Below are 26883 nucleotides of genomic sequence, written 5' to 3' on the forward strand. Positions count from 1 at the left end.
TTCACTTCTCTTCTCTGCTCCTTATTCTTCTTCTACTATCTCGTCTTCCATAGCTTCTCCTCCTTCCTTCTATTCTGATCTGCACAAGGGAGAAAAGAAAAGAGTAAAGAGGCACAAGTACAGTAAAGAAAAGAAAAGGAGGAGAGAGTTTAGAAATAGGGGAAAAGGTGTCCTCGGGACACGGTGGGGCTCAGATTTTCCCCTTGTACTCAACAACCCTTCCGGCAGCAGAATGATCAAGGCCAAGAGATGGATCGAGGAGCAGCTTCTCAGATCTCAGATCAGTAGAGCCACCAACAGCAGGAGCCAGAAACAGGTCTCCGATGGCTCAGATCTTCTCAGGTAACCACCAAACAGGGCTCCGGTGAACAGGAAAGCCCGGTGATACCAACACCCACATAGGGAATCCCGTACTATCAAAGAAGTAACCACAGATTTGAAAGAAATAGCAGAGCCTCTCACACTTTGATACTACGGTTATCCCCATATGAGAGAGCATCAGGGATATAAAGGAGAGCAGCAGCAACGGGAGGGAGAATCGCCATTAAAAGGGCGGTGGGAAGGTGGAGGAGGTGAGGAGTCGGGGCGAGAGAGAATTAGGGTAAGGGAAGAGGCGCTGAGTGAAGTGAGAGAGAGAGAGAGGAGGGCTGGTGGGGTATATCAGAGAGAGAAATGGGCTAGGGTTAGGGATTGGGCTCAGTTCTGGGCCCTAAAGTTGGCCCAGACAAAAGAAAAAGAAAAAGGAGGGGGGGGGGGATGAGAAATGGGCCAACCTCACAATGATGATGAAGAGTGGATTGGTGTAAGCTTTATAGTTCGAAGTCAAAGTCATGAAAAATGGTCGAGCTCGGGTCCCTTCGTGTTTGTGTCGATGAGGGAGAGGCTATGTGGTGGACGCACGAAGCTCTCTCCTGGATTAAGAGCTTTCTAATTACCACCATAGCTATGGCCACAGAGTGAGTTTTATCAGTAGAGAAATCAATTCTTTAGCCCATGTTGTTGTGCATTATGCTACAAGTTATGTTATGCTATCCCTTATGTTTGTGCACCTTGCTTTATTTCTGAATAAAATTTATGTCTTTCGTTCTGAAAAAAATAAAAAAAATAAATAATCACATCACATAACAGAATAACCACTATGCTTTACTTGTATAGAGACATGGAATTATTCAATCCATCATGGGAACACAATTTCAATCAATCCAACCATATGAAAAAAAAAAAAGCTTCAATTCTTAAGAAACAAAACACATCCATTTATATTAATCAAATCAAACTACACGTTACTGTTAAGAAATAGCGTACGACGTATGAATTTGTTTATTATCATCCTCTAATATTATACTTAGATCTTTCACAAATCTTCTGGTGAGACTACACATTCAACATAGACATGTGCATGGCAATATTCCACACAAATCTGGGGAAGACTCACGGGGATTGTAAACCAACAAAGCGGATCCACAATCTACGAAAAATCTTTCCCTTTAGACGTACCAATGCTCAACAAGATTACAAAGAGTCGCCACTTTCTCCCATGCCTCCTTCATAACCCAAACTCGAACGACTCTTTCATGAAAAAAAATATTATAATACTGCACGCAAACGCAACCACCAACCACACCCAGCAATCTATATTTCTTTTTAAACTATAAATCATAACAGAAGTCAATTGCTTTCCATGATTTTGTCTTTGAACTATAAACTTTACCAACCAGATTCCTATTGTAAATAATAAACTTTACCAACCAGTTTCCTATTGTAAATATTATCATGATTAACCACATTAACAAACACCTTATACTCACCACTCGATTCAACCCAACCAAACCCCAAATTCCAAAGTGTGTGAATCAAATACAAATTGCAAATAACATTCAAAAGATATTGGAGTACAAATTCGCATATGTAAATATTTTACGAATGCATATCAAATACAATGATATTCACTTCAGTCCAATTCATTTACATCTCTAGCTAAGAGGTCGAATGAAGTCAGACAGTGTAAGGGGTGCAGATTTTTTTTTGAAAATCATGATGGGTGTTACCGTGATCGATAAGATGCATGATTGAGTATTTTTATTTTCAATAGTTAACAAGGACCTTGACATATCCCAAAGTTTCAATTCATCAAAGTAAACAAATGATTAGCCTTATTATTTTTATCTATCAAATCTACTCTTCCAAAGCAAACTCCCCCTAAGAATATTGATGTACATTTACATAAAAAATAGCTCGTTTCTCAAGTCTTTTATCCTTATGGATATTATTTCCTTTTACAAAAAGAAAATGTATAGATTCACCTATTAACTCAACAAGAATATATATGCATGAAACGATTGTAGCTGAAACATGCTCTCTATGGCAATTCAACAACAGTGTATAAAAAAATAACAATAGCTCCAATCCCCAGTGAATACATTCAGATTTGCAAACATTATTTTTATCCATCTAACATTATCAGCTAAAATAAACACCACCAACACAAACTATGATAGACAAATGAATCAGAAAACAATAAAAGTAAGATCAATCCAAAAATAATTCTATATAAAATGGAGCATGAAATATTAGACTGGAGAGAGACTAAACTTGCAATGTGGATATTCACTTCTAAGGAAGCTTTGGTACGTTTACTCTTTGCTTTTTACGACGTAGAGATGCTTTGGCAAGGAAGCTTAAAGAGACTAAACTTTCGACATAGAGATGCCTCGGCGTGGAAGCTCTAATTTTCTGGAACGGCAAAAGCTCATCATCATCCTGTGCTGGAGGATCGTCGAGCTCAAAAATCAATGGACGAACTCGCCAAATCTCTGTATCATGTCCGCAACGAACTGGAAGAATTTCATAAGGCATATAAAAAACAACATGCCTCACATTCACCCATGAATCCTGCTTCATTAACCACACACCAAATTCTGTTCTCTCATCATAAGAAACCGCGCAAAGGCATCCCTGGTTGGCGTTGACGCCCAACCACATCACTGACTCACATGGCAGCTTCATCACTCCAAACTCCTCACTCTTCAAATCAAACGCTGCAATGTCTTCAACATACCCGTAACGACCCACGTACTCATCCATCCTCGCCCAATGAAGCTTTCCACTCACAAAATGCGCTTCAAACCCAAATATGTTACAAAAATCAAAACACTCAACTGTTTTCCATGAATTTGTGTTTGAACTATAAACTTTACCCACCCAACCCTTACTAATCAAAACAACAAACACCTTGTATGCACCGCTCGATTCATCCCAACCGAACCCATAGTTCTGGCAGGGGAGATCGTCTTTTTCTATTGGCATTTTGGGCAATTTCTTGGAGATTCTGGTAGCAGGATTCCACAAGAAAAAACGCCCTTCCTTGAAAATGCAGCAGCAGACCAGTCCATTACAGCAACCCACGATATGAACGGAGTCTTCCAACAATAAGAACGGCGACGCCGGATTGTCGGAGTCGACAACATTACTAGTAATGAGCCTGTGATGCGTTAAAGATACGTTTTTCGATGACTTTTGGAGGTGGGTTTTGATGAATTTTTCGCTGTCGATCGAAGAGCGCCATGACTTCGAAACGCACCTGAATCTTAGGAGTGATTTCACCGGAAGACTTGACAGTATTACTTCGGTGAGTTCTTGGGGGAGATGGAGAGATCGGCGAGTGTTTATGGCCACCATAGCTAGCGGCGGCAGTGATTATGATCTTCTTTAGGGTTTTGAGGTATCTATGGGTAAGGATTTTGATTGCAGAGTTATAATTGGATTAGATTGGTTTCGGGCCACCCTATTCGGTTTCAGGTTATTTTTAGCTCAGGCTAATCAATTTTTTTTTTCGGGCTAAAATATTTCGAGTTGGGCCCATAAGTTTACAATTTTTTTTACATGTTTGATTTTCTTATTGATAATCATATTCTTGTAAGAAAAATTAGACCCGTATTTTTAATCAAGAAACTTCGCCTAATTTTAGATAGCAAATTAGTGTTATTTCAATCAATGTAAAGTTTCATAATTCTTCTATGTTAATACTTGTAAATATACTGCTTACTCTTAATAAAATTAAAATAAAAAGAAAAATAAAAAAATAATAATTGTAGGAATCTGGAATATGGAAAAATGAAAAACATAACAATTAAATAAAAAAAATTAAAAATGCTACACCCTACCCACCCCACCAAACAACCACCACCACCAACTCCCAACAAATTTCTCTCCACCGCCCCATCCTCCATTCCCCAGAATACCTTCCTATCATAAGAATAACTTTTAGTCATCTAAAGTTGAAATGAATACTAAAAGGATATTTTAGTAAAAATGTACTCGCTTCGTTCCACTTCAATAGTCGTTTTTTAATTTTTGATAATGATTTTACACTACAAATAATGTGGTCTCACACACCTTTACACATTTTTATATTCAAAATGCAAATTTCTTAACTTTCGCGCCCAAAAGAAATGAGACTATTGGACCGGGACAGATGGAGTATATGATTAATATATTACTAATTTTTATGACTATAATGAACTTTTACTTAAGTAAAGTGACTATTTTAATATTTGCCTCAATGTTCTTTTTTGAACATATTCTAATTTTTATGATTATATTTAATTTTTATTTAAACAAAATGACTACCTTATTATTTGCCTCCTCTATCTCTGTCAATCCGTTTTCACTAATTTTTATTTTTGACATTATCATTTATATTTTAAATCTCATTTCTAATTCAACTTAATATTTACAAAAAACTAACTATTTAGTACATCGACTTTAGTGGGTCTATTTCTTCACTCAAAAAATTAATTATACATCAACTTTGGTGGGTTTTTTTTTTTGATAAATTATATACTCCCTTCGTCCACAATATAGTAGTTTCCACTTTTATCATGCCTTAGATCTCACTAAAATTAGGGAGTCTCATTGGAGCGGCCCTATATATATAGGGAAGGGCTAAAATAAGAGCATTTATTAAGATATAAAATAAGAATCATTTTCAGCCCTTAGGTCATCAAGATCTACGGTTGATTCATAATCTTGTTGGATGGATTTATGGTCCTGAGTTCGAATCCCGAAGGTAGCAAAAATTTATTTTTCACAATTCATACCTTTATACAGCGAATTCATACGTGTTCTACATAAAATTCATACATTAAAAATTGCTCTTATTTCTTATTTTAAGATGTGCTCTCACGGTAGCCCACCCCTATATATATATATATATATATATATATATATATATACTAGAAATTTCACACCGCGTAGGACGCGGTGTTTCTATAATTGCTCAGTGAAATCTAAGATTAATAATGATGCTAGTCAAATCATTTCCAAGTGCAGCCATATTATACTATGACTTGTAAGAGAATTTCTATAAGTCACTAACTCATAAAAATTGCAGCAATCCACAAGTACATTTTATATACAAACTACTTAAATATTTTTAAGACATTATGCATCATATATACACAGTGCACTCAATCGGAAGCTACATTGAGGCATATACAATGTACACACAAAAGACAACCTCAAAATGTTAATAAAATATCATCGACATGTTGTAATAGACCAAAAGTCATAGATAGAATTGTACAAGTACATACAAAAGTTACCTCAAAGTCTCATCGAATTTTTCACTTGATGAGTCCAATATTCTTCGCTTGATTGTTACACCACCCCTTGGTTTGAGTGTTGGTGTTTGTTGGACTATTTTGTTTGAAAAGTAATAATAATAATAATAATAATAATAATAATAATAATAATAATGATGATGACGACAAACAATAATGTATTTGCATACTATCCTATATCGTTGATGACGTCATTCAACTATTAACATCGTTGTTTCATGTAGAATATCCACCTTACACTCACCTTTATTTTGCTCAGAAACCAATGCAATGAACATGTGGATGTCCTCTTTTCTGAAATTTGACCACATAAAAATAAGCAGCAACCACCCAAAACAACGAGTCTTTTACAATTTCCTTTTTCAAGTACTCAATTTTTGCTCTGAAAACTCTTGCATGCTAATCAACTCTACTATGCATGTTTTCAATAGGAAATGATCAACTTTGAATTTCCACTCACTTTGGATTACAAGTCATTGTGAGAAAAATACCTCGGAGTCCATATTTCGCAACAAATGCTAGCACATTCATGTAACGGCAACCTAGATCATGCAGCCCATCTATGAGATTGGAACACCCACCAATGTCAACAGCAACAACACACATCTTTCTGTTTATCACTGTCTCATTTGAAAATTACAAACCACAGTTAATAAAAATATTAATAGCAACACCACTCACTAAACAATCTCACATAATGATAAATTGAATTGTGCAAATCTATACACACAACAAATATAATTATGAACATCTCATGCTTCTCGGCCAAGTAGTCAGAGCAGGTGAACACTCACGGCCGAAAATATTTGGCATAGCCATAACAGATGGATGAGGTAAACTAAAACGTAAACGTTTTGAAGTTGTCACATGGTCGTGTACGACATTTGAATAGAGATTTAATATTAAATTCACACCAAAACAAATATAACCAACAAAGAATTGAGAAATACATGGCACGTGTGATAACACAGCTCACAACATGCATTATAGAAGAATTAAAATTACCATGCACCATACTTTAAAGCAAAAACATAGAACCAATAAACTAAAGGTAAGTGTGCAACCGATACAAATGAGCCCCCAAAAAAGAAAAAACAAAGAAAGCTCATCAGTAACCTTCTTTGAAAGCACACATCTTCTTTTTGCCACAACAAGATATCTAAAAAACGTGACCAAAGTCACGAATGAGAATTCAGTAATTTAGTCGGTGATATAACAAAATGTGAAAATAAAATAAAGCACAAAAATACTATTTTGAACAAAGTAGGGTAGTGAATCACCAAAGGTACAATAAACAGATGAAAAGTGTTACAACAAATAAATTCGATATGAGCAAAGACAAGCGGACCGTGAGGGCAGCCGTCGAAAACCAGAAACCGAAAATAACAATCTTTGTATAACACAAAGTAACAAATCCTTAAAAAACCTAAAGGCTAGAGGCAATAACCCAAGTCCTAATCCTAGAGTAACAAATCCGATCTAGTGAAAAATACAAGACAATTTACTCACAATCAACATCAAAAGGTAAAAGATTTTGCCAAGAACTCAATAACATTAATCAAATACTATAACAGTTCCTATTGCTAATATGGAGCAATAAGGCTACAACATTTGTTAGCCAAGCAAAACTTGGCCATTTTAAGAAGCACCGCCTGGCAAATGAAAACAAAATGATTGTTAAAGAGACAAAAAAACATTATTTGAGCATATAACCAATAAATTCTTACAAGTTTTAAAGAGATCTAAAATGAAGAAAACAAGTGAAATCATAACTTGTTTGTTGTAGGATTGGAATACTTAAACCAATTTCACCTACAATATCATACCTCTTTGACTTCTTCGGAGTTTTAAATGAATAATGAATAAATTAAAAGAATAACAAACCCACATAATGTTAAAAGATTACCGAATCTCAGAGGTGGATCAATAAATTGTATCAAGAACTCATATTAGCATCCACAAAACTTCTATGTTTAAATTAAACTGTGCAAATTTAAACTTAACTTGACCAACATAAATAAATTTGAACATATCAAATGCCTCGACCGAGTAAGAAAACCAAGCGAACACAACCTAAAAATAATTGGCAACACAAATAGAGGTGGAGTTTAAAATTATTTAAGGCCATTATCTTAGGGCGATTTGCAAAAATAGGCCACTATTTTTCGGACTTGCAAAAATAGGCCAATTATTTTAGTTTTTGGCATTTTTAGGCCACATTTGAGCTCAATTCAGCATTTATAGGCCACTTTCTGGGTCAAAATGTGGCCCAAAATAGCCTGATTGGGTACACATGTGGCCTAAAAATACCAAAAACTAAAATAATTGGCCTATTTTTGCAAGTTCGAAAAATAGTGGCCTATTTTTGCAAATCGCCCTAAAATAATGGCCTTAAATAATTTTAAGAAACAATAGGGCCGGATGGCCCTATTGGTGATTGAAACTTAAATTTTGTCCACAAAATTTAAAACATCAATATTTAGCCATCTTTTATGTGCTCTACCTAATTTACCCTTTAACCCAATAGATCCAACAACTTCATTTGACCCGGATCCAGATTTAGGGATTAACCCATGCCTTGTCTACCCCCAGACCCCCGACCCCACCCACCCCCCCACCCACCCACCCACCCCTCCCCCCACCACCCACCCCAAGCCAAAAAAAAAAAAAAATTTTTTACTTCCCCTGCTTGTCTACCCCCCAGACCCCCGACCCCACCTACCCACCCCCCCCCCCCCCCACCACCCACCCCCAAGCCAAAAAAAAAAAAAAAATTTTTTTACTTTCCCTGCCTTGTCTACCCCCCAGACCCCCGACCCCCCACCTACCCACCCACCCCCCCCACCACCACCCACCCCCAAGCCAAAAAAAAAAATTTTTTTTTTTTACTTCCCCTGCCTTGTCTACCCCCAGACCCCCGACCCCACCCACCCCCCACCTACCCACCCACCCCCCCCCCACCACCCACCCCCAAGCCAAAAAAAAAAATTTTTTTTTTACTTCCCCTGCCTTGTCTACCCCCAGACCCCCGACCCCACCCACCCCCCACCCACCCACCTCCCCCCCCCACCACCCACCCCCAAGCTAAAAAAAAATTTTTTTTTTTACTTTTCCCGCCTTGTCTACCCCCCCAGACCCCCGACCCCACCCACCCACCCCCCCACCACCCACCCCCAAGCCAAAATTTTTTTTTTACTTCCCCTGCCTTGTCTACCCCCCCGACCCCCGACCCCACCCACCCCCCCCCCACCACCCACCCCCATAAGTGCTAAAAAGACCATTTTACTTTATTTTATTTTGGATTTTCGTTGGCACTTATGGCACTAATAGTGCCATAAGTGCCATAAAATAAAATAATAAATTAAAATTTTTTGGCTTGGGGGTGGGTGGGGTGGGTGGGGTCGGGGGTCTGGGGGGTAGACAGGGCAGGGGGAGTAAAAAAAAAAAATTCGTTGGCACTTATGGCACTATTAGTGCCATAAGTGCCATAAAATAAAACAATAAAGTAAAATTTTTTGGCTTGGGGGTGGGTGGGGTCGGGGGTTTGGGGGGTAGACAGGGCAGGGGGAGTAAAAAAAAAATTTCGTTGGCACTTATGGCACTATTAGTGCCATAAGTGCCATAAAATAAAATAATAAAGTAAAATTTTTTGGCTTGGGGGTGGGTGGGGTCGGGGGTCTGGGGGGTAGACAGGGCAGGGGGAGTAAAAAAAAAATTTCGTTGGCACTTATGGCACTATAAGTGCCATAAGTGCCAAGCTTGGCACTTATGGCACTAATAGTGCCATAAGTGCCTAACCCGACCCGCGTGCCTGATCCTACCCGGCACGCGACCCGCGCTCTTGACCCTACCCAGTCCGCCCAATTAAGGGCAAAAACGTCCCAAAGCTATAAAAATGGCCAAAATTTGTGTTTTTTCAATGTGTGGCCATAAATTGTGTTTTATGCTTCATTTTGGCTACTTCAAAATTTTACTCTAATTTTAAACTCAATAGAGGTGACAAACTAAGTTTGAGCCTCTTGCCACCATTCAAGTCTAAAACAAAGACACGGAAAAAATAAATTAACAGTAAGAATGCGTAAAAAAATATATAAAGAAAACTCGAGAGTAAGTAACCTTTAGTTGAAAGTACACATCCTCTTTTATCCTTAACAAAAGATCTGAAAACTGAGATCGAACTCAGACACAAGAAGTCACTCGATGTCTCGATCAAATAATAAAAAATGTAACAAAATAAAACACAAAAAAGAATACTATTATAAGAACAAATTAAGATATTGACTCCCACTGTTGCAATAAACTAAGAACCTCGATGGGAGCACAAGCAAGCAAACCGAGAGAGCATCAATTGAAACTAATCACAAACCAAAGATAACAATCTTCCAGTAACATAAAGTAATGAAACCTTAAAAATCCAAAAAGGCTAGAGGCAGAAAACCAATATGGGTCTAATCCTAGAGTAATGAACCCCGTCCCCTAAACCTATAAATGAGAACTATAACTAAACGACCATGCACATCTAACAACAATGAGTGCAAAATCGTGAAGACGAAATATTACAACACAAATAAAAAGCAACACAAAAATAAATGCACCTTGAAATTTGGAGAGGTGGAATAGCTTTCTGATTACATAAGAAGGTAAAATGTCTCGCATAAATGATGAGCACAAGAGAAAAATAGCCTAATATATGGTAGACATGCTCATGATATAATTGAATTTTGTTATTATAGAGAATTACTTGGTAAAGTTATTGTTCAAATATTTAAATTTTATCTAAACTAACAAACTAAATAATTTGTTAAAATACGGCACACGTGACAAAAGTACTACATTAAAATCAAAATGGTCAGACGATGACTACTTCTTAGATTCTAATTATTAGCTTACCTCAGATCATATAGAAAGAACGCGAAACGCTAGCGCAACAGGGTCGGTTTTTATCAACCTATAAACATCATTACATGACAAAGAAACGGATGTCAAGTATTTATCAAAAAATGCTACTTAAAAATGTATCAAAAAATGCTACTTAATAATATGAACCCCAACTCAAATGCAAGGTAGTGCTCACTACTCTCGTGGAAGAATATGCAACTTTTGAAGAAGTGGCTATCGCTGAACGAGCACGTGTCTAATAAACAATTTAAAATTAATAAGTCAAACCCAATAGGTAGCTAAGTATTCCCCAGTTATATTCATAAATTTGAGCATTTCATGTAATCTCCTTGGATTTTAGAACAAATTAATAAGAAGTTGTGATTGAATAATCTATATATATAAGAGGTAATATTATATTAAAGAAGATTTGTATATGCTCAAAACATAAAGAAGAAACCAGAGCAAGTAACTCACCCACATCAGATAATTAAGAAAACTAAACTAAACTAAACTATCCCTATAATATATACTCCCTCCGTCCACGAAATGAGTACCCATTTGTGGACGGCACGGGTTTTAAGAAATGTATGGAGTGTAGTGTAAATAGTTTAAGGGTCCCACTTTTTGAGTGTATTAATTAAAGAGATGTGTGGGGTACACTTGCCAAAAAGGGAAATGGGTACTCATTTCGTGGACGAACGAAAAAGGAAATATGAGTACTCATTTCGTGGACGGAGGGAGTATATAATACTACCATACAAAATGGGTGATGGCTTTCATTGTGATTGAAAAGGTAGGATTTTGATTTAAGATGTGGTTTGTTTGAATATTTTGCTTGATAATTTTGGGCTATATATATTTGTAGTTAGGTTTATACAACCAAATTTATGTAGCTCAAGGCGACAAGAAGTAAATGATTAATGCCCAATTCTAATCATCAAGCCCAACCATATTTCATGCACTATATCATGATCCAGATCAATTATATTCCATTATTATCAATTAAAAATAGAGAGTCAAAATCCCTCACAATATACTGCCCCTGTTCCTTAGCTCTCTCCATTTTCTCATCTCCAGCACTCACACTTTCGATCATCTCTCTCTGCACTTCATGTCACACCCCAATTCTTGAAGGAATTAAATATAATCGAGGTGTGAATAATTCATAGAAATAAACAAGGGAAAAACCTTGTTATAACCGAAATAGGATTTGAAATTCGGGCTATGCCCCTTTGGATCACAAGTTTTGTTTCATGCTTCTGACAACCGACATTCATTAGCATAAATTCAGTATTGAAGAGTCTAAGCTCGGTCAAGTATATCAATTGAAATTTTACATGAAGATCTTATGTTGGGATAACAAAAGACGGACATGAGTGATTGCTACAGCGGAAGTCTAAAATATGAATTTAACCCTAGCCTCAACTCCGTCCCGTCAGCACCAGCCAGCCAACCTGAAAACATTTGAAAGTAATTTTGGGCTAAGTACTAATGTACTTAGTGGGCATGCATTTTCTGAAACATTTCATATTTTCGTAAACACAGTTTATCCAATTATACTTGACATGACTTAGAAGGTTTTAAAGTGAAAGAACTTCTAAGCATGTTAAAACATTTCTTTCATTTGTGCGCACATGTCACACTCCCTTTCTGTTACTCGTTGTGATCCCGGACCTCTAGCCACCGACGGATCCATTTCTCCCATTGCACTTGCCCTGAGGACGTAACTCAGACAAGTTGAATTGACCTCGGGACGCTACTCAGGCAGGCCCTTACATTACATGCTTCGGAACACATCCAGCAAACGCCTCTTAGTTAGTGCCCGATGGAGATCAACCCACCAGGTCAGCTAACGAGTGTACACAATTCTCAAATAACGTGTTAGGCCATAAGAGAACCTCAATTGATTCGTTGTGGCGAGCCTTAAACAGAGCAGAGTGCACATAAATAATTTGCATTTCATTGAATAAATAATTTGCATTTCATTGAAACATTTAGAGCTTAATAACTCAATCATACTTTATACATTTGGAAAGTAAGCCCACCTGGTTAGGCAAAGCCTGAAGATTCATAATCACACAAACTCGTCTCGGGAAAGCAGCGCTAATCCCCTTGGTCCATAAAGCCTACAAGAAGTCTATTCTTAATAGGTCTCCTGAATCTAATCTTAAGTCGTGGTGAAGTGCTTAACATTCTATGATTCACTTAGCCGGGTTTTCAAAATTTAATGAATAAATAATTGAAAACTAAAATTCTTGAGTTAAGAACACCAACAATATTCTTACTCGTCTTTCTTTAAAAATTGGAATTATAAATAAGACCAATTAAATCATGAATACTTTTTGCAAAATAAAATGCAATTTCATGTCATGCTTAGCATATAATAAGTAATAACTTAAAATATGCACATAATAATAATATGATATTATTATGCAATTTAAAATAATTAATCAAACTTAATAAGTCTAATTAATTAAAAACAAGACAGCCCAATTTAATAAATTGAAGGCAGTCCAAAGTCTTTAAATAAATTAAGGGCCCAGCTGAATGAAATAAAACAGCCCACAATTCAAAGCCCAACCTCTAGCAAAATCGGCCCACAATACAAGCCCAACTCTCAAAGCCCAACAGCCAAACCCTTCTTTTTCCCATCAGTCGCCTCTCTCTCCCTCTCAGTCACGACTGCTCTCTCTCTCTCTCCCTCTCCCTCTCGACTGCTCTCTCTCCCTCTCGGACTCACGGCCGCGCGCCCACCACTCCCGGCGGCGAGCGCCGCTCCGGTCACTTCTCCCTCGAATCCCCCTGCTCTCTCTTTCCCCCTTGGCGACGACGAGTGCCACCGCCTCCCTCGGCCTCTCTCTCGGCGACTGCAGCGACAGCCATCGCCGTCCCTCCCTCAGATCTCCGGCCGACAGCAGCAGATAGGCTGCCGCCGATTCTCCCTCCTTGGAAACGGCGAGATCGCCGCTCCCTCCCTCTCTCTCTGCCCTTCCTCCGTCTGTGGCCGGACGACAGCGGCAGGGCCGCCGCGCCCTGGCCTCCCTCTGTGACTCCCGCCAACAAGCAGCAGCAGGAGCCGCCCGCCGGAGCCCTAGGCTCAGCCTCCCCTGACTCGACTCAACACAGCAAGACCAGCCCACTTCCTTCTCTCCAACCGTGGCCGGGCAGCAGCGGCACAGCCGCCGTGCCCTGCCTCCCTCGACTCTCGACTCGACGGCAACCACACAACCAAGACTCAACCTTCGACTATCTATCTCAAAACCTCGACGGAGCAACGACGATGAGCCGCTCACAGCCCCCGACCTTCTCTCTTCTCCGGTCAGACCGACAGTGGCGCCGAGCCACCGCCGTCGACTTTCTGCCCAGACTCGACAGACAACCCAAGTTCAAGACTCCATTTATCCTTTCTTCTTTTAAAAACAAACTCATGCTTGTATGTAAACACACATATATAAACAGAGTGTATGTAGATGCATTTGAAATGTCATTTTGTTCCAAAAACTGATGCACGAAAACTGAATTGATTTGGGCGCTGCATACTTTGATGGTAAATACGATACAAGAGGTTTAAAATAAAACCTTGAGGACTTATCGGCTGTGTTGCTGGTTCTGCCTGACTTGGCTGATTACTTCTGGTGTTTAAAGGATCTGAATCGTTCCCTCAAGAATGAGGAGAAGTTTTTGCTTGGGATATTTCTTTAAGTTAGAGTGCAGTGTAAGGAGACAAGACAGCCTACCTTTAGGCATGACTTAAAGTTGAATTAGTAGGCGTAGGGTGGCTGGTAAGCGTAGGGTGGCTGGTAAAGAGTGTAGAGTGTGGGTGTTGATTGGACTAATAAAATCCTTCAGGATAAAATATCGGGACTGTAGTAATACTTCAGGGTTTGCTAATTAAAAACTCGTGAAAATGCTTGAATGCTAAATTAAATAAATATGCTATGCATATAAATTTAATAACTAAATTTACAAATACTTTTTGTAAATCATTTTTGTTGGAATTAAAATAAATTCTTTTTCTTTATCCGGCGTGAATCATCTTAAATCTAAGTTCAAAATTATTCTAAACTTAGCTCGAGGAAACGGGGTATTACACTTCATGTTCGCAACAGTAAGTAAATCCTAACCGCTATTCTTCCCTCTTCTTCTTCTCTTTCTCTTAATTTCTAGCGAATAATCTGAAAATCAGCCGTCCGACTACACCTCACCGTCGTTCCAAATCGTCGACCCACAATCCTCGCCTCGACCTGTAAATCAGCAGTCAATTGCAGACAACAACCCAATTAACCCAGCCCCAACTCGCTCTAACTCAGCCAAGACTCGCCGTTCCCCATCGTCTACCATCCTTCTCCGATAACTAGAAGCCAAGAAAGCCACCTCCGATCAGCACCATCAACACCAAAAACCTAGCCGCAGCTCACTCAAACTCTGGTCAAGACATGATTTTCTGTAAAACAGGGAGCACCCTTTCCTCTTTGATTTCTCTTTGATTTCTTAAAATCATTCATTATAATTTGATTTCTCTTTAACTTCTTAAAATTATACTCGTTTCAAGCTTTCGTGATCACTATATAGTTCTAGGGTTAATCAAAAAAAGAAATCATAAAAGCAGGTTTACGAAGATAAGCTCACCTTTGGTTTTGTTGCTGCAATGGCTTTCTCAAGTGGGTTGATTTTGATCTGACTTTGCAGCGATCATTTGAAGAAGATTTGATTTCTTGGAGTAGAATTTCAAAAGAGAGAAACCATAGAAAGTAGAAAGGGAGAAAAAGAAAGCTGATCTATCATCGGCTATGAGGAGAAAGAGGTGAGATAAATCAATAGTTTCAAAAATCAACCTCCAAATAACAGAAAATTACAAAAATGCCAGCATATCACTATTCTTTCTACAATACTATTCCTTTTCCCACTTCTCTCTTATTAAGATTGTTAAATATATATATATATATATATATATATATATATAGGGTTGGGTTCCGGTAGTATCCAAGCTTATAATAGATCCGTAGATCCAAATCTAGACCACACATTTATGACATGTGGCGCATCAAGATGGTGATACGTAGAAAGGTATTTCAAGGCAAAATCGGGAGAGGGGTAAAATTGGAATGTAATTTTCGAAATTAAAAAAAAAAAATAGATTTTCTCAAAATAGGTATATTTTAGATGCATAAAGTTTCATACGAGAATGCATGAACTTTCATATAAAAATGCATAAAGTTTCATATAAAAATGCATAAGATTTCACCCCATCCCAACCCCACCCCCCACACCCCTGAACCCCACCCCACCCCCACCCACCCCCGAACCCCCCCCCCCCCCAAAATTTTTATTTTTTTATTTTTTTAAAAACTGATTTTCTGACCACTGACCCACCCCTACCCCAACCCCCCCACCCACCCACCCACCCACCAATTTTTTTTTTATTTTTTTATTTTCTCAAAAACTGATTTTCTGACCACTGACCCCCCCACCCACCCACCCCACCCCACCCTCCAATTTTTTTTTTTTTTTGAAAAACTGATTACATGCATAAAAAAATTACATGTTTTACATGCATATACTTTCGCACAGAAATGCATATATTTTCACACAAAAATGCATATACTTTCACACAAAAATGCATTACATTTTTTGAAAAATTATAATTTTTTTGGGCTGGAGGGTGGGTGGGGGGTTAGCGGTCAGAAAATCAGTTTTTAAAAAAATAAAAAATAAATTTTTTTTGGGGGGTGGGTGGGTGTGGGTGCGGGGGGGGGGGGGTCAGCGACTCAACAATCAGAAAATCAGTTTTGAAAAAAAAAATTGGGGTGTGGGGGGGGTGGGTGGGGGGTCAGTGGTCAGAAAATCAGTTTAAAAAAAAAATTGGGTGGTGGGGTGGGGGTGGGGCAGGGGTGGGGTGGCGAAAATACCAGATTTATTAAAATGAAATGCATTTTTTGTATAATTTAATGTATTTTTATGTAAAATCTTTATGCACTTTTGTTTGATTTTATATGCATGTGAAACATGACTATTTTGGGGGGTGGTAATGGGGAGGGTTGGGGGGTGGTGTGGGGTGGGTTGGGGGGTGGTGCGGGGTGGGGTGGTGAAAATACCAAAACTGTAAAAATCAAATGCATTTTTCTGTTCAAAGTTATGCATTTCATGTGAAAACTTTATGCATCTTCGTGTGAAACTATATGCATCTAAAATATATCTATTTTGAGAAAATCTAAAAAATATATTTTTTTTTAATTATTAAATCCGAAAATTACATTCCAATTTTACCCCTCTCCATATTTTGCCTTGAAATGCTTGGAAACTCCTTGCCACGTGTCACCATCTTGATGCGCCACATATCATAAATGTGTGGTCTAGATTTGGATCTACGGATCTATTATAAGCATTGGATACTACATGATATCATTCCTATATATATATATATATATATATATATATATATATATATATAGGGAGAGGTTCAAATAAGAACCACTAAATAAAATTAGAACAGATAACCATTTTAAACCATTCGATCATCAAGATCTACGGTGGATGCATCATCTTGGTGGATGAATGCAGATCCTGGGTTCGAATCCTGAAGGGAGCAAAAAATTTATTATTTTCGGATGCATTACATTTAATAGCGAATGCATTAATTTATATAGTAGATGCATTGATTTTAATGGTTCTTATGTTCTCACGATAAGTGTGGTTCTCACTATAACCGCACCCTATATATATATATATATATATATATATACACTAGAAATTTCACACCGCGTAGGACGCGGTGTTTCTATAATTGCTCCGTGAATTATGGGATCAGTAACAATGCTAATCAAATCATTTCCAAGTGCAGCCGTATTATACTATGACTTTTAGGAGAATTTCTACAATTCATAAACTCATAAACATTGTAGCAATCTACAGAGTACATTTTATGTACAAACTACATAAATATTTTTAAGACATTATGCATTCAACTGGAACCTATATCGAGGCATATACAATGTACATACAAGACAACCTCAAAACATTGATAAAATATCACTGACATGGTGTATACTACCAAAAGTCATAGATAGATTGTACAAAGTACATACAAGTGTTGGCATTTAGTTAATGACAAACAATAATGTATTTGCATACTATCCTAAATTGTTGATGACTTCATTAAACTATTAACATCGTTGTTTCATGTGGAATATTCACCTTTATTATACTCACCTTTATTTTTCTCAGCAACCACTGCAATGAACATGTGGAAGTAAATTCTCCACATAAAAATAAGCACCAACCACCCCTAACAACGAGTCTTTTACGATTTCCTTTTTCAAGTATTCATTATCTTTTTTTTACTCTTGAAAACTCTTGCATACTAATCAACTCTATTATGACTCTTTTCAAGTACTCTTTTTTTACTCTTGAAAAATCTTACATACTAATCAACTCTATTATGACTCTTTTCAACAGGAAATGATTCACTTCGAACTTCGAATCTCCACTCACTTTGGATTACAAGTCATTGTGAGAAAAATACCTCGGAGTCCAAATTTCGCAACAAGTGCTAGCGCATCATGTAACGGCAACCCAGATCACGCAGCCCACCTATAATATTGGAACAGCCATCTGTGTCAACAACAACACACATCTTTCTTTTTATTGATTTCTTATTTGAAAATTACAAACCACAGTCAATAAAAAAAATTAATAGGAACACCACTTACTAAACAATATAACATAATGATAAATTGAATTGTGCAAATCTAGACAGTGACACAACAAATATAATTATGCACCTCTTAAGCTTCTCGACCGAGTAGTCACAACAGGTGAACACTCACGGCCAAAAATATTTGGCATAGCCACAACAGTTGCAGATGGACAAGGTAAGCTAAAACGTAAACGTTTTGAAGTTGTCACATGGCCGTGCAAGACATTTGAACATAGATTTAATATAAATTCCCAGCAAAACAAATACAAGCAACAAAGAATTGAGAAGTACGTGGCAGGTGTGAGAACACAGCTCGCAACATGCATTATAGAAGAATTAAAATTACCATGCACCATTCTCTAAAGCAAAGACATGGAACAAATAATCTAAAGGTAAGTGTGCAACCGATACAAATGAGCCCCGAAAAAAGAAAAAATACAAAGAAAGCTCATCAGTAACCTTCTTTGAAAGCACACACCTTCTTTTCGCCATAACAAGATATCTGAAAAACGTGACCAAAATCACAAAATGAGAATTCAGTAATTTAGTCAGTGGTACAATAAAATATGAAAAGAAAATAGAGCACAAAGATACTATTTTGAGAACAAAGTAGGGTAGTGATTTACAGAAGGTGCAATTAATGGATGAAAAGTGTTCCAGCAAACAAATTCGATGTGAGCAAAGACAAGTGGACCGTGAGGGCACCTGTCGAAAACCGGAAACCAAAAATAACAATCTCCGTATAACACAAAGTAACAAATCCTTAAAAAACCTAAAGGCTAGAGGCAATAACCCAAGTCCTAATCCTAGAGTAATGAATCACATTCTCTAAACTTTAAAATGATTACTATAACTAAACGATCATTGGGAAATGACTTTTAAGTTTTAAATACAATGGAAGAGCGCAAAACACATGAAAACAAAATATCACACCACAATTAAAAAATAGAACAAAACGAAGCGCACCGTTAAATTTGGAGAAGTGGAATAGCTTTCTTGGAGTAGAAAGACAAAACGCTAAAAAATAAAATTAGAAAGTAAAAATAAATGTTGGAGATCATAAGAATGCAAAATATCCAACAGAAAAGGTGAGCAAGTCACCTAATAGGAAATTAGGAATAAACTATAGTACTCCTTTTTTAATGATTGAAGCATCTTTTTTTCTTCATTAGGGAATATCACTTCATTTACAATCACCAATCCTGCAACGAAGGTATTTCCAAATTAAAAGTAGTTTTGCTTCAACTTTCTAAAGTTACGACCTTGTAGTTCATTTCCAACGTCACTTATAGAGTTCTAGTAGCTATGCTATTTACTTAAACCCAATTTCAGTTACCAATATTGAATTTGATGATTATCCAGGTGGAGAGATCAATTATTTGTTCAATTATTGTCAAATTATTTCAGTCTCAGAAAATGTGAGTCTACATTATTGAGTTGGGCTACATGATAGTATACCTAAGATTCTCCAGAGCTATAGTTCTATATTTATGATGGTGTGTTACTATATGATCTATTGGCATAATTTGTTGGTGTGTTTGAAAAATTGATGTTCCATAAGCAAGCTCAAGTTGTTTATACATTTTAACATGGACCATAAAAACTAATACTCCCTCCGTCCACGAAATGAGTACCCATTTGTGGACGGCACGAGTTTTAAGAAATGTATGGAGTGTAGTGTGAATAGTTTAAGGGTCCCACTTTTTTAGTGTATTAATTAAAGAGATGTGTGGGGTACACTTGCCAAAAAGGGAAATGGGTACTCATTTTGTGGACGGACGAAAAAGGAAATATGGGTACTCATTTCGTGGACGGAGGGAGTACTACATTTTAATTTATCGTGATTTCAACGCGTAAGAGAGAAAATGCATGTTATGGAGACTTACTCAAGTGCAAGATAATGCTCACTACGCCCGTGGAGATGTAACTCTTGAAGAAGTGAATGTCGGTGAAAGAGCACGTGTCTGAGAATAATTTAGAAAAAAGAATCACATGAATATTTAAATTACACACGTGAAAAGATCAAACAAATCATATTAATACTACTACATTTTATACAAAAATTATTACATGAAAAATTAAGAATATCAAAGTTTTTTAAAATCCTACTTATTCATAATTAAAAATTAAGAATGAACAAATAAACTAAAATCCTATTGACTATACATAATTATATCAAGCATCCCTATTTTGGAAGCACCCGATTATATTTTTGTCTAGTACTTCCAATATACCTCCGGAAATTACTTCAATCAGTAAACATCAGTAAACATTGTAAAAGTAATAAATCAAACAATAATTAAATCAATTATATTCAATTAATTAATCAAAATAAGTTTAAGTTAAAACTCTAGGCCCATTCCTTAATCCTTATCATCAAATCCAACAATATTTCATTATCATCATCTGTACTCATGATCCATTCCAAACATACACTATTTAAAATCCCCACAATATAGTGCCCCTGTTCCACGGTGCTCTCTCATTCTCGGTTGCACCCATAGTCTCCTCTCTTTGTGTACCCTGTCAACTCTCTCTCTCTCAGCTTCATCTGTCTCTGCACGTCACATTTGCAACAGAGAGTGAATCTCATCCCCAACTATCAAATCCCAAATCCCCTTCTTCTAATTTCCGGCGAATAACCAGAACGGTTTGTTCTCTCCATCAATCAGCCGTCCACCTATATCTCACCGCCGTTCCCTATCGTCGACCCACTCTCCTCAACTCGGCCCGACAATCAGCAGCTAAGAAAACTGTGCGGATGCCGCCGCCGACCTGCACTCTCAACACAGACAACAACACAAGAAATTGAGCCACAACTCAGCCAATGTTGGTCGCGTTCCCAATCGTCAGCACACCTAAGCTGCTGCCGATGCCAACCCAGCCCCAAGACGATGCCAACCCAGCCCCAAGACAATAGTTCTATTATGTTGTGGTGTGCTCAGTTTTGTGAAAAAATTGTAGGGTTCATCAGAAAATTTAATGATAAAACCCAGGTTTACGAAATCAAAGCTCACTCCTTGTTTTGTAGGTGTAATGGATTTCTCTAGTGTGATTTTTGGTTGAATTTTGATCAGACTTTGCACTTTCACCGTTGAATTTTGGGGAGATTCTTACGGCAGAACTCATTTTCTTTCTTTTCGTTGCCGAAACTGTATCACAGATAAACATAGAATGAAAAGGTAAAAGTGAAAAACAAAAATTTGTGAATCAAATAAGATAAAGCAAAGTTAAATATTGGAAAAAGGTCACAAATGGAACGAAAATTACGGAAATGCCATGGGCACTATTTTTTCTACAGTACTATTCCTCCCAATAGTACCCCACTCCTCTCTTATTAAGATTGTTATATATATATATATATATATATAAGGGGAGCGGTTATTCAATAAACTACCCTTATTTTAAGAATTATGAACCAGCAAACATGTATGAATTTTATGTATAACACGTATGAATTCACGGTATGAATTGCGGAACATATAGATGAACATTAATTTTTATACGAACATATCAACGAACATTAGTATTTTTACGAACATACATACATAAGTTTTTTTCCGAACATATAGATGAACATTAGTTTTTATACGAACATATCGACGAACATTAATATTGAAAACGTAAAATACATAAATTCATATTCTGAACATTAAATAAAAACTTTGGTGCAGTGCATCATTTTTGGGGGATGAAGATATGATTAGCCGTGTAGAGCATTATTCACGTATCTAACGTATCTCCAATAAAATGTTCCATAAATAAAAGATATGATTAGTTGTATTTATAGAAATAAACGGATATACTTATGGTGTAATTGACAAAACTAATCTTTATTATATAAATCAAACGAATAATTATTATTTTCTTCCTACATAGCCTACTACTTCATACTATTCTGATAGATTTTATTTACTTTGTTTTTTACGAGAGTAATCTGCAATCAAATCGCTCGGCAAAGGTTCTTGTCGGGGACTGGAGAGACTAAACTTTCGATGTAGAGATGCGCTTGCAAGGAAGCTCTAATTTTCTTTATCTGCAAACGCATATCATCTCGTGCTTGATCGTAGAGCTTAAAATTCGATCCACGAACTAGCCGAATCTCCGCATCGTAGACTGCGCAAAATGGGGCTACGGATGGAAGAATTTCACAAGGATCATAAACAACAACATCCATCACTTTCACCCAACAATCCTGCTTCATTACCCACACATCAATGGCGTGCTTCATTATCTTCTTTCTACAAATCATGGTAAGGCGACCCTCGTTCACGCCCAAGCGCAGTACTGATGCTTGGTCACATGGAAGCTTCATCACTCCAAACTCCTCTTTCTTCAAATCGAATGTAACAATTTCAAAAACATTCATCTCATCGTTATTCTTACTGACCCAATGAAGCTTTCCGCTCACAAACTGCGCATTACCATATATCCAACGGAAATCACAAAACTCGACTGTTTTCCATGAATTTGTGTTTGAACTATAAACCTTTCCCATAAACTTTCTACCACTACAAAAAATCACAAACACCTTGTATGCGCCGCTCGATTCATCCCAACCGAACCCATATATGGGGTATGGCAAGTCTCCATTCTCTATTATCAACTGTGGCAATTCCTTGGAGATTCTGGTGGCAGGATTCCACAATAAGAAACGCCCTTTCTTGAGATTAATGCAGCAACAAACCAGCCCATTACAGCACCCCACCATACGAACGGACTCCGACCATGAACTCATCTCATCATCGAACAACTTCTTAGAATTCTTAAGAATATTAATGAGCCTGTGATGGGAAAAAGCTGTGTTTCTAGATGAATTTTGGAGGTGAGTTTTGATGAATCGTTCGCTGTCAATCAGAGAGCACCATGACTTTGAAACGCACCTGAATCTCAGGAGAGATTTCACCGCAAGTCTTGAAAGTATTTCTTCGGTGAGTTCTTGGGGGAGATGGAGATATCGGAGACTGTTTGGGGTCTCCATAGCTGGCGGTGGCAGTTATTTTGAGGGTGGGTTCGAGGTATTTAAGATTAAGGGTTTTGGTTGCAGAGTTATAATGGGAATAGAGTTTTATATCAGTAGGTTAGACATTCTCTCCCATTATTTCAATATAAATCCACATTTTACTAGTTTAATATTCATATTTATTATATAAAATAAAAGATTAATTATAAATCATAACAGGATGTAACCACTATAATCATTTTCATTTAGTCTTTATTTTCACTCACTTTGCATTTTTACATCATGAACATAAATCACGGTTGTAATAAGATTATTATTATTACCCTCAAGCAATCAGGGATTGCAATGAATCAAAAGGAATTAAAATTGGGTGAAGCCTGTCATCTAAATGCATTGAATACAAATAGATATTAGATTGGAACTTTTAGAGAGTTGATTAGCATGCAAGAGTTTCAGAGCAAAAATTGAGTACTTGAAAAAGGAAATTGTAAAAGACTCATTGTTTTGGGTGGTTGCTGCTTATTTTTATGTGGTCAAATTTTAGAAAAGAGGACATCGACATGTTCATTGCAGTGGTTGTCGAGCAAAATAAAGGTGAGTGTAATAAAGGTGAATATTCTACATGAAACAACGATGTTAATAATTGAATGACGTCAACAATGATATAGAATAGTATGCAAATACATTATTGTTTGTCGTCATCATCATCATCATCATTATTATTATTATTATTATTATTATTATTATTATTATTATTATTATTATTATTATTATTACTTTTCAAACAAAATAGTCCCACAAACACCAACACTCAAACCAAGGGGTGGTGTAACAATCAAGCCAAGAATATTGGACTCATAAAGTGAAAAATTCGATTAGACTTTGAGGTAAATTTTGTATGTACTTGTACAATTCTATCTATGATTTTTGGTTCTATTACACCATGTTAATGATATTTTATTAACATTGTGAGGTTGTGTTTTGTGTGTACATTGTATATGCCTCAATGTAGCTTCCGATTGAATGCACTGTGTATATATGATGCATAATGTCTTAAAAATATTTAAGTAATTCGTATATAAACACTGTAGCGGTAGGCTGACGCGGTGTGCATGTATTGGTCTAGCGGTAGGCTGAAGTCTTGAAGTCTTGTATTCGAGCCTATCGTAAATTTCTTTATTTAGTTATATAATTTATCAAATAATAATAATAGCATAGGTCGGCCCAATTTTGATAATGGCTTTTTTTTATAAGGGCCTTGTTTAATTAGGTTTTATTTATTTTATTTTTATTTATTTTTTTAAGGGCCTTGTTTGAGCCTAAGAAAACCTTTAAATACAGCTAGACATCAAATCGTACCCAAAACTCTGTAAACCCTTTTGTGTCACTCACTGTTGCTCGTCGCCGCCATAAACACGAATATGCATACAGAAAAACATATATATGCATAGCAATATTCGAATATATGCATAACTATGGCAGCGACGAGCATCAACGAGAGGCACAGCCATAAACACGAATATGCATATAGAAAAACATATATATGCATAGCAATATTCAAATATATGCATACTATGGCACCGACGAGCGTCAACGAGAGGCACCAGAGGATTTGCATAGTGATATCCCATGCATTAAGGTTCTCACTTTATTGTACCTTGGGGGTATTTTTTTCTCATGATATATGGTTTTTTGTGTGTGTTTTGTTTTGTTAGAAATTGTATATATGACCGAGTGACTTCGATCTCATTTTTTAGGTATTTTGTTATGGAATAAATAGGATGTGCTGATTGTTACTCCTAGCTGTACAAATTAAATACGCATAATTGTATTACAATTGTGACCTACAAGTCATAGTATAATATGTCTATACTTAAAAATGATTTGACCAACGCTACGAATAATATGTCTATACTTAAAAAGGCACTCATAAGAATTCTTTTTCTTCATCAATCTAAAAGTATCAGCTGCCAAAGTAAACAACCCAATGAAATATATAAGAAATTAAAGACTAAAGATTATTTCGAATATTTTCTTCCTACATAGCCTACTACTTCATACTATTCTGATAAAAAAAAAAATTATGACGAGAGTAACCTGCAATCAAATCACTCGGCAAAGGTTCTTGTCGGGTACCGGCAGTGGCAGATCCAGGATTATAAAATCGGGGGGACGATCGATAGAAAAGTTAAAATTATTTTGAACATAAATATTGTCTTATATTTAAAATGAAAAATCATCATTACAATTGAGCGTTGAGCCCGACCCGACGAGTCTTCATTTTCTGAAATCGATCAATTACATCATCATCGGGAATTTGTAGAAACATATTTTTCTCAATGAAAGTAACCAAACAATCATTTAACAATTGATCACCCATGCTATTTCGCAACCTATTTTTGACATAGGTCATTCCTGAAAATACTCTTTCCACACCTGCAGTAGCGACTGGGAGAATCAACACCAACTTGATTAGCAAATAAATTGTCGGATAAGTCTCATGCTTTTTTGTTTCTACAAGCATCATCGAAAGGGCACCAAGATCATTTAAATCTCCAAACCTATCATCCTTTCGCAAATCTTCAATATATATATCAAGTTGGTATTCAAGAGACATCAACTCAACACCTGAAAATTCAAATATCAACTCTTATCTTTTCGCATATGTTGAATAATATATCATATAAAATTGACATTGAAGAATCATAAAATTAATACCTGAAAATTCAGATGGATAAAATGTGGCAAGTTTAAGTATTTTCTCCTTATCATAAGAAGAAAAACCATCTCGGGGACTTAAGCAAGCCATACATTTAAGAAACTCTGTATTAACCTCGTCAAACCTCTCATTGAGCTCCATAAGCTGCAAATCAATCACCCCCACAAAAATTTGAATCCGAAAATGCTGAAGATTGGTCTCTTGTTGAACAAAACGCCTTGATCTTCCTAGTGGCATATAAGAAGCCTCCATATCGGGAACAACAATGCCATATTTAGTGCAGAATGAAGTGACTTTATCCAAGAGAGTTTCCCATCCACAATCTCTTGTTTTTTGCAACAATTGTTTAGACAATGAAACAAGAGACGCATCATTCACAATATTTTGATCTCTTTTTTGCAAAGCAACACACAAATCATTAGTGTATCCAAAAATAGTCAACATCAAGTGCACCATAAAAATGAAATCGAATGACTCAAATGAGTACAAAATGGCTTGAGCTTTAATCCGATCTTCTGAACATGAAGCATTCTTCCCAATCATATCAAGTACTGTAACACCCAGCATTTTCACTATAATATATATATATATATTATTAATATTATTTTCTATTTTCTATTATTTTAAAAAAGAAAGAGAATTCTCAAATTTTATGCAAAAAGCCCAATAACTATTATTTGGGCAAGTGATTATGTGAATTTGTGGAGTTAAGCCCAATACTTTATTATTTTATTTTAGAAACTCAAATTATGTTGAGTTAAGAGATGGGCTATAATCTCAATTTTTATTCAAAGTCCAAGTACCCTCAAATTTATTTTCGAATGCCAAGTTTGTGAGCAAACTTGATAAGCCCAGTAGCTATTATTTGGACCAAGAGGGTGTTAAAGAAATATTAAAAAGAAAACCCATATTTATTATTTGGACCAATAACTTTGTTAACCTTGTTAAAATATAAGAGAGGCCCAAGCCCATCACTAAATATTAATCAGCCTTATTAGCGTAA

At 36.6% G+C, this 26883-nt stretch overlaps 4 protein-coding genes and 1 long non-coding RNA gene across 9 annotated transcripts; all 5 read right to left on the reverse strand.

Moving 5' to 3' along the window:
* Positions 1-2386: 2386 nt before the first annotated feature.
* LOC131017259 (F-box/kelch-repeat protein At3g23880-like) lies at positions 2387-3690 on the reverse strand. Its single transcript, XM_057945994.1, has one exon. It carries the CDS (start codon positions 3676-3678, stop codon positions 2614-2616), a length of 1065 nt encoding a protein of 354 aa, XP_057801977.1. The 5' UTR covers positions 3679-3690; the 3' UTR covers positions 2387-2613.
* A 3219-nt stretch (positions 3691-6909) lies between these two features.
* LOC131017260 (uncharacterized) lies at positions 6910-15356 on the reverse strand. Its single transcript, XR_009099508.1, has 3 exons — positions 15132-15356; positions 10512-10569; positions 6910-7273 (listed from the first exon to the last, which is right to left on the reverse strand). It is a non-coding gene; the product is annotated as an uncharacterized LOC131017260 (long non-coding RNA).
* Positions 15357-17500: 2144 nt separating this feature from the next.
* On the reverse strand, positions 17501-21448 carry LOC131017261 (uncharacterized). Of its 5 annotated transcripts, none has more exons than XR_009099510.1 (4): positions 20085-20163; positions 19165-19215; positions 18825-18903; positions 17501-18700 (listed from the first exon to the last, which is right to left on the reverse strand). XR_009099510.1 is itself a non-coding variant. In XM_057945995.1 (4 exons), the coding sequence occupies exons 1-4, from the start codon at positions 21367-21369 to the stop codon at positions 18650-18652; spliced, it is 363 nt and encodes a 120-aa protein (XP_057801978.1). In that variant the 5' UTR covers positions 21370-21448; the 3' UTR covers positions 17501-18649. The 5 variants fall into 5 exon arrangements, 1 of the variants encoding a protein (XP_057801978.1); XR_009099511.1 differs by having other exon boundaries at positions 19165-19811; positions 20026-20151; XM_057945995.1 differs by lacking the exon at positions 19165-19215 and adding an exon at positions 21215-21448 and having other exon boundaries at positions 20085-20162.
* Positions 21449-22141: 693 nt separating this feature from the next.
* On the reverse strand, positions 22142-23179 carry LOC131018220 (F-box/kelch-repeat protein At3g23880-like). Its single transcript, XM_057946944.1, has one exon. The coding sequence runs from the start codon at positions 23177-23179 to the stop codon at positions 22142-22144; it is 1038 nt and encodes a 345-aa protein (XP_057802927.1).
* A 2224-nt stretch (positions 23180-25403) lies between these two features.
* Positions 25404-26447, reverse strand: LOC131018221 (uncharacterized). Its single transcript, XM_057946945.1, has 2 exons — positions 25880-26447; positions 25404-25789 (listed from the first exon to the last, which is right to left on the reverse strand). The coding sequence occupies exons 1-2, from the start codon at positions 26445-26447 to the stop codon at positions 25404-25406; spliced, it is 954 nt and encodes a 317-aa protein (XP_057802928.1).
* Between the last annotated feature and the right edge of the window lie 436 nt (positions 26448-26883).

The sequence above is a fragment of the Salvia miltiorrhiza genome, chromosome 3 (assembly GCF_028751815.1).
Source record: "Salvia miltiorrhiza cultivar Shanhuang (shh) chromosome 3, IMPLAD_Smil_shh, whole genome shotgun sequence".
NCBI lineage: Eukaryota > Viridiplantae > Streptophyta > Magnoliopsida > Lamiales > Lamiaceae > Salvia > Salvia miltiorrhiza.